General features: G+C 43.7%; 1 protein-coding gene across 11 annotated transcripts in view; it reads left to right on the top strand.

Moving 5' to 3' along the window:
• SVOPL (SVOP like) overlaps positions 1-15,910 on the top strand; it is a 306,199-nt gene that overhangs the window by 24,191 nt on the left and 266,098 nt on the right. For all 11 annotated transcript variants that reach the window (XR_013622418.1, XR_013622419.1, XM_078772099.1 and 8 more), the window contains 5 exons: positions 654-747; positions 2,884-2,978; positions 3,677-3,775; positions 5,547-5,618; positions 5,919-6,043. Coding sequence is in view for 9 of the 11 variants with exons in the window: in XM_078772099.1 (XP_078628225.1) it covers positions 654-747; positions 2,884-2,978; positions 3,677-3,775; positions 5,547-5,618; positions 5,919-6,043 (485 nt within the window). In the remaining 2 variants the exon portion in view is untranslated. The remainder of the gene's footprint in view (positions 1-653; positions 748-2,883; positions 2,979-3,676; positions 3,776-5,546; positions 5,619-5,918; positions 6,044-15,910) is intronic.

Raw genomic sequence — 15,910 nt, 5'->3', positions numbered from 1 at the left:
ATTTGGTCGTCCTCTTTTTCTTCAGTATGCTAAACATGACAAAAACAGCAAACAAAATTGAAAATTGACGATTTTTTGCAACCTTGACTTTTGACCTTTTGATCTAAAAACAATCTGCTTCTTGATTTTGATTGGTGAATCAATTCAATGCCTTATTATGCAAATTCTTAAAATTTCAGGTCAGTCGAATGAGAATTGATGATTTTATGTAACACTGACCTTTGACTTTTTGTCGAAATTATTAATTTATCTTCTCCATATTCTCATTATAAAACTTTGTTGAAAATCCGGAAGTACATCAAACAATCCCTTGGATGGACTCCAAGCTGGTCGTCACGTCTGCTGGCATTAGTTGTTGGGCGTTAAAGATCCCACGGTGCGCTTCTTGGAGAGTAGGTGAACTGTCTCCGAATTGAATCCCAGTCCAATATGCATTTGGTAATAACACGGACTAAATGCATCGGTGTTGAAAAAAAATGTAAAGCCACTTTTTTAGGCCTAAATCGTGGGACTTGATCGTATGTAATTGAATGGAAAACTATTCGCAAAAAAACCAAAAAAAAACAACTGCAAACAACCAGAATTATCTCCTTTTGTGGCATCGTAATGTTGTCCGTCAATCTGTTGTCATGTGTTGTTTCCTGTTCACTTAGGAATCATCCCCTGAAGACATGATGGCCTGGGAAAGTTCACATTATCGGTATCACCAGCTCCAGGAGGTTTCTGAATTTGACTCTGTTTCCTCAGGTGCCTTCACACACTTTTCAATGCAATGTGCAATTCTTGAAATCCATGTCACAAGTACATCATTCATTACCTGATATTTTTGTTTTGGAGAAATCCAAATGCTCATTTTCATCAATTTCGTCAATGAAATCCAAAAAGGGGACATCTATTTATTTGTTTGTATATTGCAAAGGGTGGGAAGTGGAGACTAAATGGAAAAAGTCGAGATTGTAACAGGAAGAGAAGGGATGTTGCTAATTGAGAGGTAGTAGGTTTGCTGAGTCAGGAGGGAAGGGATATGGGATTGAGAGGGAATTGTAGTGAGGGGAGGTGAGGTGAGGTGTGGGATATGCATTGGCGTGCACATACAAAATAGATGTTCCCAATGCAAAAGAAAAAAAAAGTTGTAAAAACTTGCACTGGTTTATATTTTGCTTCCCGTCATGTATGTAAACCTCATGTCAGATTACTTTATCATGACAATATTCATGATAAATAAACCCCTTTGTTTCTTCTGCTTCTTCTCTTTATTCTTCTTCTACTTCATCGATTTCTTGTTTGTCTATTTTAATATACAGGAAAACAAACACGCCATGATGACAATAACACCGAAGCTTTTCGTGCTGTACTCTTCAAGGTGATTCATAGCAAAGAGACCGGAGGCGCGTGCGATTTGCACTTCTGGAAGAGGAAGAGACTTACGGAAGACTCCCCTGGTCGTTCGATTTGGACTCTTCTCTTCTCGGAAACTCTTCTGCCTCTTCCTAAAACCCAGCAGAAGAGGCGCGGGCTCTTCAAAAACAAAATGGCCTCGCCTAATTTCAGTCACGGAGAAACGCTGCTGGTTATACTTACGCAGCAAAACTTGCAAGTGAAAACAGAATCTGAATATTTGCATCAACTTGTGATGTCGTGTCATCTTTGTCTAATTCTTCCTTCATGAGCACGAGTAATACATGTTTGGCCGCCATCTTGCTTCTCTTCTGCCTGTTCGGTGCAAAGCAATCTTCCGGATGAGGCTTCTGTCTTCGGAAGAGACCAAATCGCACGCGCCTCGGAAGAGATGAGAACTAGTGCATTTATAAGCATGTCTAAGTAACCGCAACACCGAATGGTTCTTCAGTCATGACGTCATTGGTGTTCTGAACGCCCATTGGTTGACTCGGTCACCACTGTCCCTGGCTCCAATTGGCTGGAGCGGAGTTGTCAGCGATGACGCACATTTGCATCATTACCTTGGGCAACGGTCAGGGAAATGCCTTTACTCTTTCCGTGTTGAAAGACAATGAGACGATGTACAAATTCCTTTTGACGACACAATGTAGGGTCCATTTAATGGATGAAGGTTGCTTCTGACATACATATATGTAACTGGATGTAACGTACTCCGACCTCGGCTCAATATCTTGAACATGTCTGCATTGTACTGGTCTGCACAATCGGGGTTGGCATCCAAGTGCCGTGCAATGGCAGAAGAAGAAGAAGAATAAATGGTCGACGGTCCTTGAACGTTCTTGCATGCTCGTACCAGTTGTCCTCACTCCAAAGTTATTTCTTCGAATCGCCAGGGGGACATGCTTGATGTAGGCCTTAGACCCCAATTTCACTTTAATTGAAATCACCTCAGAACTCAGAACTCAGAACTCAGGGCAACACCTCAGAACTTAACGCACATCATTTTCACTGTCTGGTTTTTTTTTGTGTTTTTTTTTCCACTGTCTAAAGCTTTATCTTGGATAGATTGAGTACCACCACCAGTTCTCAACTCATTCCATCCAGTGGTTCAAGAGTATAAAGTAAAATAGAAGTAAACCAAACACAAATAGTGGGATATTTAGTATAACAAGTCTCCCACATTCATGGTGTGCATGGTGTTCATGTACAGAATTGGTGTATTTTACTTGTAATGCCCTCTCACATTTGGAGCAGTGCTATATGATACATATTTACATGGAGAATTGGTGTCGCCTCCTCTCACCCCCCACTGCCCCGACTCCCCCAACCACCACCCTGAACATACTGTTCACGGAAAAGCTGACAAATGTGGACAAACTTAAAGATCTTGTGTTTTGTTTATCTTTTGGGAGGGGAGGGCGTGGGATGGGAGGGGAGTTCCAGGGACACGCTTGATACCATTTTTCTACGGATGCCCTGCAGGTAGAGATGAAACGTACACAGTGGAAGATGCGGTGCAGTGGATTGGGTTTGGACGCTTTCACGTGCTTCTCTTCCTCTTCGTTGGCGCAGCAACGGTGAGACTTTTGCAACATCTCTTGAAATGAAACGTGTCTTCAACACACACCCTGCTTCATGCAGAGATTTATTTCAGCTGCTCCGAAGATGCGTCACATGCACGGACGTGCACTTTTAGGGAGTGTTCTGAATGTTACATGATTACCTTCCTTAACAAGAACCTTAATTACTCTTGATTGTGCATTATGTCGTGGAATTTTGTTTGTGGATGTGGAGAACATTTTGTTTGTGAAAGATATTTCTAAGAACCCTCCTATAAGTAAGTCCACAGTCACCTCCACCCATTCTGTCTCAAATTTCGATCTAATCATAGCAACAACCAATTATTATTTGTTTTGTTATTTTAATAGGAGTAATTATTCTTTTACATTTCATAGTGACGCATCCTTACATGACATACCTTTCACAATCGATCCCCAAAAGCAAAACATGGCTGACTCCGCAAACACGAATGGCAAATTCATTGGAGTTGGATATTTTTGTGTTGTGGTTTAATTTTTCATGTCATGACCTGGTGAGCTGGTCCAAGTGGTCAGACATAGTATTTCTGGGTTTTTGAAGTTGGCTTTGGTTTTCCCTTTTGGCTGTCAGCTCGGTGACTCTTTGTAAACCTCTAGCGAGAGACGAATGCAATGGTTGCGTATATTATTATTGTTGTTTATAATTGCGCGTTGTTTGTGTGTGTCATGGCGAGCAGCTGGTTGACGCCCTGGAAGTGATGTTGCTGGCTGTAATTTCGCCAGTGATTCAGTGCGAGTGGCGCCTGGAGCAATGGCAGGTTGCCTTGGTGACAACGGTACGTTGTTGATGACGGTCAACCTGCATGGGTCAGAGTACACAGGAAAGAACGATGATGACCTTGTTCAACATATGACATTTATGCCCGAGTTCTGAGCATCACTAACCATTGACCCAGATCTTCTTTCTTATGCAGCACAAGGCTGCGGGGTAGCTTCTTTGCCTGAGATGGGCAGACGGGACACCTGTTTAGTGTCCATCCGTGGGACAGCACACACATTGATGAATCACCCTACCTGTGAAACACTGGGATGACAGTTTATAGTTTGGTCAGGATTTAAACCAGGGCTAGACAGGTGAGAGGTCAGTGTGCATATCTTTAGGAGCCTAGGCCCTCCTGCCAGCCCACTGGCCAGATGAGAATGCCAAACAGGCCAACACAGGTGCCTGCCTGAAATTGATCAATCACTTTTCAATATCCCTTGGGCAATTGGATATAGTTTAAAATCTTTCTCTACAAACCATAAATGAATCGTTCTGCCACAGAAAAACAGCACAGATGTTAACCACGAGCACAGACCATTCCTCAATGGCCCTCGCAACTAAGCAAAACTCATCACAGATGTTAACCACGAGCACAGACCATTCCTCAATGGCCCTCGGAACTAAGCAAAACTCATCACAGATGTTAATCATGAAGGAATGGTCTTCCGAAGTCAATAAAACTCAGCACATATGTTAACCATGAAAGAATGGTCCTCAGAACTCAGTAAAACTGAGTGCAGATGTTAACTATAAGGAATAGTCCTCAGAACTCAGCATAAATGATGACCTTGAGTTAATGGTCCTCAGAACTGAGTAGAACTCAACATAGATGTTAAATTTGATCAATAGTCCTCAGAACTCAGCACAGATGTTAACCTTGAGTTAATGGTCCTCAGAACTGAGTAGAATTCAACATAGATGTTAGATTTGATCAATGGTCCTCAGAACTCAGCACAGATGTTAACCATGAGAAGTGGTCCTCAGAACTGAGTAAAATTCAGCACGGATGTTAACCATGAGCAATAGTCCTCAGAACTCAGCATAGATGGTAACCTTGAGCCAATGATCATTAGACCTGAGTGGAACTCAGCACAGATGTCAATTATTCTTTATGTAGTTCCCAGCAGTGGATGTTGAGTTTCTGATGTCATTGGGATAGAAATGATGCTCGTTAGCTCCGAAACAGGCCTGTAGCCATCCGGAGCATCCAGTAGTGGATTTTTTTTGGGAGGGGGGGGGGGGGGGACAATTGGTGTCGGAGCGGTAGACAAAAGCGGTGGAAAAAATAAGGGGAGCGGTAGACAATATATACCCGTTATTGGTCATAGTTAAAAGGTTTGTTTTTATTTGCACATATCGAACACTCATTTGAACATGCTAGGAGAGATCAATGTACCTTCACATGAACTTATAGGGATATTAGTAGACGAGGGATAAATCAACACAGCATTTGGGATTTTAACTTGGAGTACTTGCTCAAATGGGAGTGCCAAAGGTGTTTTATTTCCCCTGAATGTTTAACTAAAACCTTCTAGTTAGAGGTTCTCTGAACTTCAACAATTGTTCAGGGCAAAAGAAGGAAAAAGTTTGTTTTGTGAGAACTTGAGGTTTTAATTGGCGGTTCTCAAGTTGCAGCACCACCGAGAATCTATCCACGATTTAGAATGTTCTGCTGGTTGGATAAATGAAAAGCACCCTTCGGGTTGTTTTGTTTCGGTCTAACCAGTCTAATGACTTTATTGGCTTCTGCAAGTTTGACACGTCACTTACTGTGTGTGGTGCAGGTGGTGTTTTCTGGTTACATGGTCTTCAGTGGCTTGTGGGGTCTTTCTGCTGATCGATATGGCCGCAAAACGGTGAGCCAGGAATGTTGTGTCGATTAGGAATATATGGGAAGGGGGGAGGGTGGGGGGGTGGGGGTGGTTGTGGGTCAAAAGTGGTATCCCCCTCACTTAGTTACACCCAACAATTAAAATCCAAATGCTTGAACATGCTCAAAAGTCTTCATGAAGTGAATGGAGGAGGGGGAGGGAAATGGGCATGGGAGGTAGAGGGGGTGGGGGGGGGGGGGTGGATGCTGCTCTTAGAACTCACATCCTTGTGTTAATTCTGGTTATCACTGTTGTTGTTGGTTGTTGTTGTTGTTGTTATGGCAGGTTCTTTTTCTTGCAACAGTGTTCTCAGTCTTTTACTGCCTCCTCACGTCATTCGCACCAAATTATTTATGGTTCCTCTTCCTCCGTGGCATGGTTGGGTGTGGGATCAGCGGACAAGTCCAAGGGTGAGAGAGATAGAATATTTGTTTTGTCCACTAATAATTGTTATTGTGGATTGCTGTGATAAAATTGTCTGTTCTACAGTTAATATTATTTGTTTGTATTTGCGTGTTTGCAAGACAAATGATACAACTCACTAATTTCATGAGACTCGATGTCAAAACGGTGGTTTTTCTCGGAAGGTGAACCATTATACCAACATACAGTCACCTGGATCTCGTTATATTGGAGCTGTTTCTGCATTGCACTGGAAAAGGCAATAATTAGTCTTCAAATTGCTGACTCTATCTGCCTCAGGGTTACCGTCACTGTGGTTACCGTCTCTGACAAAATTTTCCCAGGCATTCCACTTGAGATCTGATGAGATTTCATGAGAATCTTTCAAAATGGCAATGAAAGATTATAGAGCAATTTACCAGAGCATTGTGCCATTACTCATCCTGCTATGCACATTTTTTTTTTTTTTTGTATACAAGATCGAGGCTTGTGAAAGAGCTAACATTAATCACACAGAAAGTCAAAACGACACATAAAACACAAAAATAAGGGGAGCGGTAGACAAGATGGGGAGAGAGGGGGAAGGACACAAACACAACATTTGAGAGCAGGGACAACGGGAGAAATGTGGGAGGGGGAGGGCTTGGGGGGAGGAGGTGTGGGAAGGGCGGGGGGGGGGGGATGGGAGAAGTATAAAACACAAGTACACCAAGGACTTCCAGGACAGAAGTTGGTATTTCAAAAAAGTGGATTTGGGGTGAAATTAGCGGGGGTAGAAAAGATCAAGGTTTTGGATGGGGGAAGATAAGAGATGGTGGTGAACAGCTGTTTTAAAGACCTGGAGGGAGGAGTGGGATTGAAGGGAGTGGGGGAGTTTGTTCCAGAGGCAGGAGAAAAGGGGAATGAAAGAGTGAAGGTGAGCAGAGAGCCTAGATTTTAGCAGTTTAACCATAAGAGGGTTGCTGGCAGATCTTGTGCGACCTGTAGGAATATTTGGGGGACAGAGGACAGAGAGAGCTGGGGGAGCAAGGCCGGAGAGGAGTCGGTAGAAGACAGAAAGACCACCAACCTGCCTGTGGTGAGTGAGTGAAAGGCCCTTGGAGTTAGCTTCATTGCAGGGGATTCCAATGATTCTGAAAGCTTTGGTTTCAACAGCGTGAAGCCGAGCTAGGTGTGAGGCAGCAGCACCGGCCCAGAGGGGAGAACAGTATTCCATTGAGCTGCGGATGAAAGCCTTGTATGTGGTGAGGAGCTCAGGTGTGCCAAGGAAGGACTTCGCACGACGGAGGATGCCCAGTCGGCGACTGGCTTTGGAGGCCAGCTTGGAAATGTGGTTTTCCCAGGAAAGATCATGGCAGATAGTGAGACCCAAAAGCTTGAGCGACAGAACTTCTTGGAGAGGATTGTTGAGAAAGTAGATGGGAGGGTTTTCCAGTCGATCTTTTCAGAGAGACTTTGGTAGAGATCAGGAATTTTTAGAATAATTAAGCCACCATTTTTTTTTTTTTTTTTTTTTTTTTATACAAGATCGAGGCTCGTGAAAGAGCGAACATTAATCACACAGAAAGACAAACAGACACACAAAACAAATAACATCGGGAGCGGTAGACAAGATGGGGAGAGAGGGGGAAGGACACAAACACAACATTTGCGAGCAGGGACCGAGAGACATGGAGACATCGAGAGAACTGTGGGAGGGAGAGGGCTTTGGGGGGGAGGCATGGGAAGGGGGGGGGGGGGGGTGGGAGAGGTATAAAACATATGGACACTGCCAAGACTTCCAGGAAAGAAGTTGGAATTTCAAACAAGGTGGATCTGGGGTGAATTAGTGGGGGTAGAAAAGATCAAGGTTTTGGATGGGGGAAGATAAGAGATGGTGGTGAACAGCTGTTTTGAAGACCTGGAGGGAGGAGTGTGATTGAAGTGAGTGTGGGAGTTTGTTCCAGAGGCGGGAGAAAAGAGGAATGAAAGAGTGAAGGTGAGCAGAGAGCAGAGATTTCGGCAGTTTAACCATCAGAGGGTTGCTGGCAGATCTTGTGCAACCTGTAGGAATATTTGGGGGACAGAGCACAGAGAGAGCTGGGGGAGCAAGGCCGGAGAGGAGTCGGTAGAAGACAGAAAGACCACCTACCTGCCTGCAGTGAGTGAGTGAAAGGCCCTCAGAGATAGCTTCATCGCGGGAGATTCCAATGATTCTGAAAGCTTTGGATTCAACAGCGTGAAGCCGAGCCAGGTGTGAGGCAGGAGCACCAGCCCAGAGGGGGGAACAGTATTCCATTGAGCTGCGGATGAAAGCCTTGTATGTGGTGAGGAGCTCAGGTGTGCCTAGGAAGGACTTCGCACGACGGAGGATGCCCAGTCGGCGACTGGCTTTGGAGGCCAGCTTGGAAATGTGGTTTTCCCAAGAAAGATCATGGCAGATGGTGAGACCCAAAAGCTTGAGCGACAGAACTTCTTGGAGAGGATTGTTGAGAAAGTAGATGGGAGGGTTGTCCAGTCGATCTTTTCGGAGAGACATAGTAAGAGTGTGAGATTTGTCAGGATTGAAAGACATAAGACCATTGACAGATTTCTGCAAGGGCAAGCCTTAAAAGGTGTGGCCAAGCTCAGCATTTTGAACATCAATCAACCTTGGGAATGTCTGTGCCTGAACCAACAAGGTGGTGGATTCGAATCAACCTTTTTCCCAAGATATGCGAGGATCGGTAAATTCGGTATGAAACTAATGCCTCATATTTTACTTGTGACTAAATGTAATTCCAATTACAGGGAATATGCACACATCTTGGTGGCCAAAATTAAGCGAATTTTCCACATAGTCTCCAATAACTGCATTGCACTTCAATGAGCACATCAATCAGGCTCTTGTTTGCTGGTGTCACTGGTTGCAGGCCGACCACTTCACAGCTTGTCGTCGACATTGGTTTCTCCGCTCTTGAAACGCTTTGCCCAATTTCTAACGATGCTCACATCAATGGTAGAGTAGCAACATGCATTCTTTGAAAGCATATGTATATCCACTGGATGAACCTCTTTAAATTGAACAAATTTATCTAACTCTTCTCTGTTCTCTGCTCCGTACACACATGTAGCGGGGCAGCCATTTTGAAAGCCTGGTGTGCTGTTGTCATGTGACTGATCACAGTGCTGCTCAACTTAAAATGGGTGGGAGATGCAAACCTTTCATTGTGATCTCGTGTAACTTTCCTACGATGCTTTGGTTACAAAGTGAAAAATAAGAGGCATTACTTTTGTACCGACCCTCATCTATCTATAATTCCAGTAATCTCTGTGTGTATGTTTGTATGTTTGTATGTTTGTATGTCTGTATGTCTGTGACCGCTGTTTCTCGACAACCACGGGTCCGATATACTTTAAACTTGCCAGGTATATTGCTGGGGACCCGAGGATGTGCCTTTTCAAGGTTTCATATTAATCGGAGAAGTAGTTACCGAGCTATGTTCAAAAAACGATTCAACCAATCAGAGAGCAGCGAGCTATCACATGTGCCGAACGTGGCGAACAGACTCTGCCTCGGACGGCACATTTGAGAGCGTATTCATTTATTTCACGTTGGAAAACTATGTTGCCGTTAAACTATGTTTTAAAACTAATTAAAACTAATTTGCGATTCATCGTAACTGCGATTTGCGACCTTCCGGACAGTGAAGACTGCACTTCCGGCAGCCAATCACAGAACGCGTTGTTGCGTAGGCGTGGCCGATGTGAGAGCGAGCCGAGCCGAGCGCGTGCGCCATTACGGTCCGTAATTCGATTTCTTCCGGAGAAAATAATAATTTCTCGATTTCTTATGCGCATTATTTCTCCCAATTCAGTCAGAGCGAAGGGCGGAAGCGAAGAGCGTTGTTTTTTTTGTTTACGGGCGTACGGGCGGGGTAGAGCGTACGGGTAGCGTTTTTTTTTTTTTTTGGCAAGGAACGGGCACCCACGTACGGGCATGCCCTAGTAAATAATAAATTATAATAATTAATCAATGCTGAAAAACTATCCACTATGTAACAGGAGGCTGAGTAAAAATGAATGTAAATTCCCAAGAAGACTGATCTATCTTTCCAATGCTTGCTCGTCATTACAACTTAACGAAGTGGAGACATTCCCCCTCTCTCTTTTAATTGGTCATTAAATTCACAACCAGAGTCATCCAATTCGGACCAGGAAGTCATTTTTGTACCAGTACTCTATGAACCGCAGCAGTCGGTGGAAGCCATGTTCTGATGATCAACGATGGTCCAAAGTAGGCAAGTTAAAATTGGTTTATTCTTGCAAAACGTTGAATCGTGGATAACTTTATTTTCTCCCTTGGTGTTTAATTACTAGGGCATGCCCGTACTATATATATAGGACGTGCCCGTAAGTGCGTGATGTTACCGTACAATGAATGTATCGTCCCGACGCCGCAGCTCGGATGGCGCTGCAGTTAATCGGGCCCCCAAATTCCTCATCGACGATAACTAAACAATATATTATATGAATCGCACCGTACATACCTCCTTCTAGATCTTGTTCTTGTCTTGATATACTCACTCAGGCTCACTCTATCACGACTGAGTCCTCCCAGCTCCTCCAAATGGCGCCCGCTCGCCGCTACGTAAGTCCGGAAGTGACGTCCTCATTTGACTGTCCGGAAGGTCGCATATCGCAGGAAAGCGAAAGAATCGCAAATTAGTTTTAATTAGTTTTAAAACATCGTTTAACGCCAACATAGCGCCAACATAGTTTGCCGACGGGAAATAAATGAATACGCTCTCAAATGTGCCATCCGAGGCAGAGTCTGTTCGCCACGTTCGGCACACGTGATAGCTCGCTGCTCTCTGATTGGTTGAATCGTTTTTTGGACATAGCTCGGTAACTACTTCTGCGATTAATTTAAAACCTTGAAAAGGCACATCCTCGGGTCCCCAGCAATATACCTGGCAAGTTTCAAGTATATCGGACCGGTAGTTGTCGAGAAACAGCGGTCACAGACAAACATACATACAAACATACAAACATACAAACATACAAACATACACACAGAGATTGCTGGAATTATAGATAGATGATATAATATTATAACAAAATCTGGTTTATAAGGTATTATAACATTATGATATTGTATTATAACAGTCTGGTAAAACCTTCGCCTGCGCAAGGTAGAGGGAGCATATTTGCCTTTGAGCCGTGTAGTCTGGAATGGATTCTCCACTTGACTATAAACTGTCTTCCTGGTGCTTTGCGGGCAAGGTGTTGGTTGTATCAGAGTATTCCATGAAGTTGGGGATCCATATGCCAGTACTAGTCCATGAGCCAGACCAGATATTGGTACCACCTGAGGTGGCAAAATCTCACTGTGTTTTCTTGAAAGGCATATACCCATAGATGAAGAAAAACTTTGAAGCCAAGCTTGAAATGGTAGCTTAGTGCTAGTAATCACCTCTTAAAGATAGAGGACTGGGCCCGATCCGGGACCCGAAATTATTGGGTAGGGGAAATATAAATTGCGATATCGTTTGAACTAATGGTCCAATTGCTACAAATAACCACTCAAAATGTTGGAAATTTTAAGTTCTACATAAATATATCTATCATTTGCCAATATGCTAATTAAGTAGGTCACTAGAGGTCAAAAGGTCACAAAATTTGACCCCTGCTTAAAATCTGGCCATCCATCCAAAAAAATCACTACAGTCACACTACCAATAGGAATTTCTCAGCCAAAATGGGCTCAAATAGAAGTTAATAAGTGTCCAAGTCCATTTTATGCCTAAAAGTGTGGATTTTATTTGTATCTGAGCCATGGTACATAACGGAATTTGACATCTTTGAAAATGGCCATTTTTAGCCTGAAAAACACGCAAAAATGGAAGATGCCAATTGATGTGTTGGTGTTAATAAAAAATCTTTCAAACAACATTTTAATACAAATGTCAAATATCATGTGAAAATGTGCTCTTATTTCGTTTAGGGCTGTTAGGCATTTAAAGGTCACCTGTAGTCAAGGTCAAGGTAATTCACCATTGAACCTCAGGTATGCATTTTTTACGTCCATCTGACAGAAGACTTCATGAAACATGGTAAATCATCCCTTAACAGCATATCAAAATATTGATACCTGCTAGAAATTCCTCTTTATGGATTTGGTAGGCCTATTTAAGCCTCAATTCCAAGCCTAATCCTACTGGTTCAAAGGGGCTGAAGAGTGTCCCGAAGAGCATGAAATACAACTACATGTATCTCCCCCAGAGAGATCAATAACTAATCAATACATTTATTAATTGTTTCATCAGAGTTGACCCCTTGCACTACCACGCATCACATCCTCCTACAGTACCATAGTGTGTCCATTAAAGGGGCCCCAGTATCCATGTCTGAGTTGCATCTCAATCTTCGTCAGAGTCACTGTTGTCGTCATCATCGGATGAGCCTTCAAATTCAACCCTGCCATGTTCCTCCTCCTCCTCCTCCTCTTGTATGTTGCTACAAGTCTGCAACTTGCATAGTTATGTGCACCTCATCCTGTTCTCGAGGCAGGAACAGCTCTCCTCCAAGCACTGCCTTGGACAGTTGCAGGCGATCAACTCCATGACAGCCTCAGGGGCAGGTGGTGCATCACCCCAGTCAATCACCAACTGTCCATCATCTACCCTCCATCCATGGCCACACGGAGACGGAATATCTGGATTCCTGTCCAAACTTCTCTTCCAGATTGCACATTGGTAGTTGGCCCTCTTACAGTGTTTGAGCAAGGAAGATGCACAGGGGGGGGGGGGGGGGAGTTGCCAAGACTCGGCCTCGCCTTTCTTCGCACAAAAGATGTTGAAACGCAACTCATTGATGCTGTTGATGGCTGTCCTGGCGCTGTAGAGGGAACAAGTCAGTGCCTCTAGTCGCTTAATTGATTCATTTGATAGGTCCCATGATTGGCCTAATGACTGCAGGGTGGTCATGTGTTCCTCGTGGCTTAGAAGCCGAAGAGCTGAAACTTCGCCCCGGCCAGCAAAGCTGCTCACAGTGTCGCAACCCGTGAATGAATGGAGTTCCAGGAGGCAGGCACATTTTTCAAGACCAAGGGCATCTGCAGCTTTCTTAATCTCTATGTATTCATATTCATCATTCTCTATTTGAGTAAGAAACACCATGACCACTTCGGTTCAGGAAACGAATGATCTCAACACAACCGGTTAGGGATTTGACAGCATAAGACAACAGGATGTGTTTAGGAGGTTTTACCTAAGCAGAGGTTATGCCATAGACGAGGTCTTGCCCAATGGATCCAATAAGCCTTTGGATTCGGTCCGATACAGGAGCTGAGGAGTCAGATTCGCCTGCCATGAGCATTCTCAAGAATGTTTTCAAAGAGCATGGAATGAAGACTGCTCCATCCTTCAACTCCTCTGGTACTGGAGGCCAGGGCATTTGAACATCATGCCGCTTGACATCATTTCTCAAGATAGTGGACATATTTATCATCATCATACTTACCTTGGAGGTGTTCTGCTTGGTAGCTAGGAGTTCCTCTTTAAGCCTCTGGTTTTCTTTCACCAGCTGGGACAGTGAAAGGTTGTCAGGATAGACCAGCAATTTCCCCATCTCATCTGGTATCATATGTATACTCTCCCCAAACTCCCCCTTGATCTTTCTATGGATGTGCTTTTTAGTGGACGTTTTAACCTCACCTAGGCCTACACCAGATTCTACAAACTAATCAAGCAGATATTTGCATAACTCGGTCATTCTTATCACTTGAGGCTTCTCAAATATAACATCCCTAATGAACCTGAACAGTCCACTATAACAATGTTCTTCAGTCTTAGCATACTCCTCGTCTGTCTGGGTGGAATGCCACCGGATCACCACTAGTTTCAGATTTGGTCTTGGAGCTTGTCTGTTTGGTATACCTACGATAGCAAGACCGGTGGTAGTGGCCCTCAGCTGGAACTAGGTCTCGGGACGTAATCGCCATCATTCTTGGATCACTTTGGTCCACTGCTGCCTGCCTAACCGTCTGATCTGAACATAGATCGACGCATTGGACCAAGGGCTCTCTTGTTTTGCTGCTTGTGAGACACTTGCTGCTTTTCAGGCAGAAGATGCAGACTGGTTCATACATGCGTGATGATGACGAGGTTAGACCTGCTGATGACTTTCTCCGGTTCAGTCCTTTCCGTCCCGGCTCATCCGGCTTCTCTGCGGATGCTGCTTTTTCAATAGCATCCAGGTCACGTTTCTTAACAAATTGATTCCTGCATCCCCTGTGATACAGGACTTGTGGGATCTCATCATCTCTGGCAGTGGCAGCAATCCTAAGAATGCCGGCATGCTTCCGGATCTCAGCTGCTTTCAGAAGCCGTTCCCACGATGCACGATCTTGGGGCGAATTCAGCTCGAGGTCTGTGTCCTCGCACTCAAAGATGCAGGAGGAACGGGTCAACTTGCGTGGCAGTAAGGGTACTTGGTCTAGATCTCCAGTGTCCTCCATTATTGCCTGAAAGTGAAAAAAAAAAGCTAATTAAATATCAGCATATTATTGACATCATTAATTTTGGATGTTTTTAGGGCTAAAAATGGCCGTTTTCAAAGAAGTGTCAAATTCTGTTATGTACCATGGCTCAGATACAAATAAAATCCACAATTTTAGGCATAAAATGGACTTGGACACTTATTAACTTCTATTTGAGCCCATTTTGGCTGAGAAATTCCCATTGTTAGGGTAACTGTGATGATATTTTGGACGGATGGCCAGATTTTAAACAGGGGTCAAATTTCGTGACCTTTTGACCTCTAGTGACCTACTTAATTAGCATATTGGCAAATGATAGATATAGTTATGTAGAACTTAAAATTTCCAACATTTTGAGTGGTTATTTGTAGCAATTGGACCATTAGTTCAAACGATATCGCAATTTATATTTCTCCTACCCCATAATTTCAGGTCCCGGATCAGGCCCAGTCCTCCATCTTTAAGAGGTGATTACTAGCACTAAGCTACCGTTCCAAGCTTGGCTTAAAAATTTTTTTTCATCTATGGGTATACGCCTTTCAAGAAAACACAGTGAGATTTTGCCACCCCAGGTGGTACCAATCCATGAAATTCTGGGGTCTGGCTCATGGACTATACACCCCATGATGTTTTTCGAAAGTGTCTTTGGCCATGTGCTCGATTAGCTTAGATTTGCATCTGTAACAGGTATCTGTCAGAGATGAGTTGTTACCTTCGCAAAAGCGGAAGGTTATGTTTTGATCGCTGTGTATTTATTTGTATGTCTGTGTGTGTGTGTGTGTGTGTATGTTATTCGCATAACTCAAAAAGTATTCAACCGAATTGCATGAAATTTGGTGGGATGATTGGTTATTATACGGGACACATTTGATTAGATTTTGGGAGCAATCGGGTCAAAGGTCAAGGTCAAGGTCACGAAAAGGTCAAAATCGTATTTTTACCATAGCGCGGTCAATTTTTATCCAATTGGCATGCAACTAATGCCAAAATGTTCAGAATTCAATGCCCGATCTTGTGATATACGACATGACCCAGTGAAGACATTACCCTTGTTAGCGGTTGGGGGTCAAAGGTCAGGGGGGTCACGACCTTGCAAAATGTGCGTTTTTTGTCATAACTCGGTCAATTCTTATCCGATTTGCATGAAATCAGCACCAAACTGTTCACTGTTCTGTTCCCTACACTCCCATGCCAAGTACAGAACAGTAGCTGCGGCGAAGGTATGCGCTCTACCGAGTGCCCGTTCTAGTTTGTAATATGTGCACCGACGAAGGCGGTGATTGTAATCTTAGAGAAGAATAGTCTAAGGAGTACTGTGTTAACTCCTTACCCTTTTATGCTCTAAGAATGTTCTGCTTTTAGCCTCTATTCTCCA

This window comes from Myxine glutinosa, chromosome 1, assembly GCF_964187855.1.
Source record: "Myxine glutinosa chromosome 1, kmMyxGlut1.1, whole genome shotgun sequence".
Lineage (NCBI taxonomy): Eukaryota > Metazoa > Chordata > Myxini > Myxiniformes > Myxinidae > Myxine > Myxine glutinosa.
Note: the sequence above shows the minus strand (reverse complement) of the source record. Positions and strands in the feature narration are given on the sequence as shown.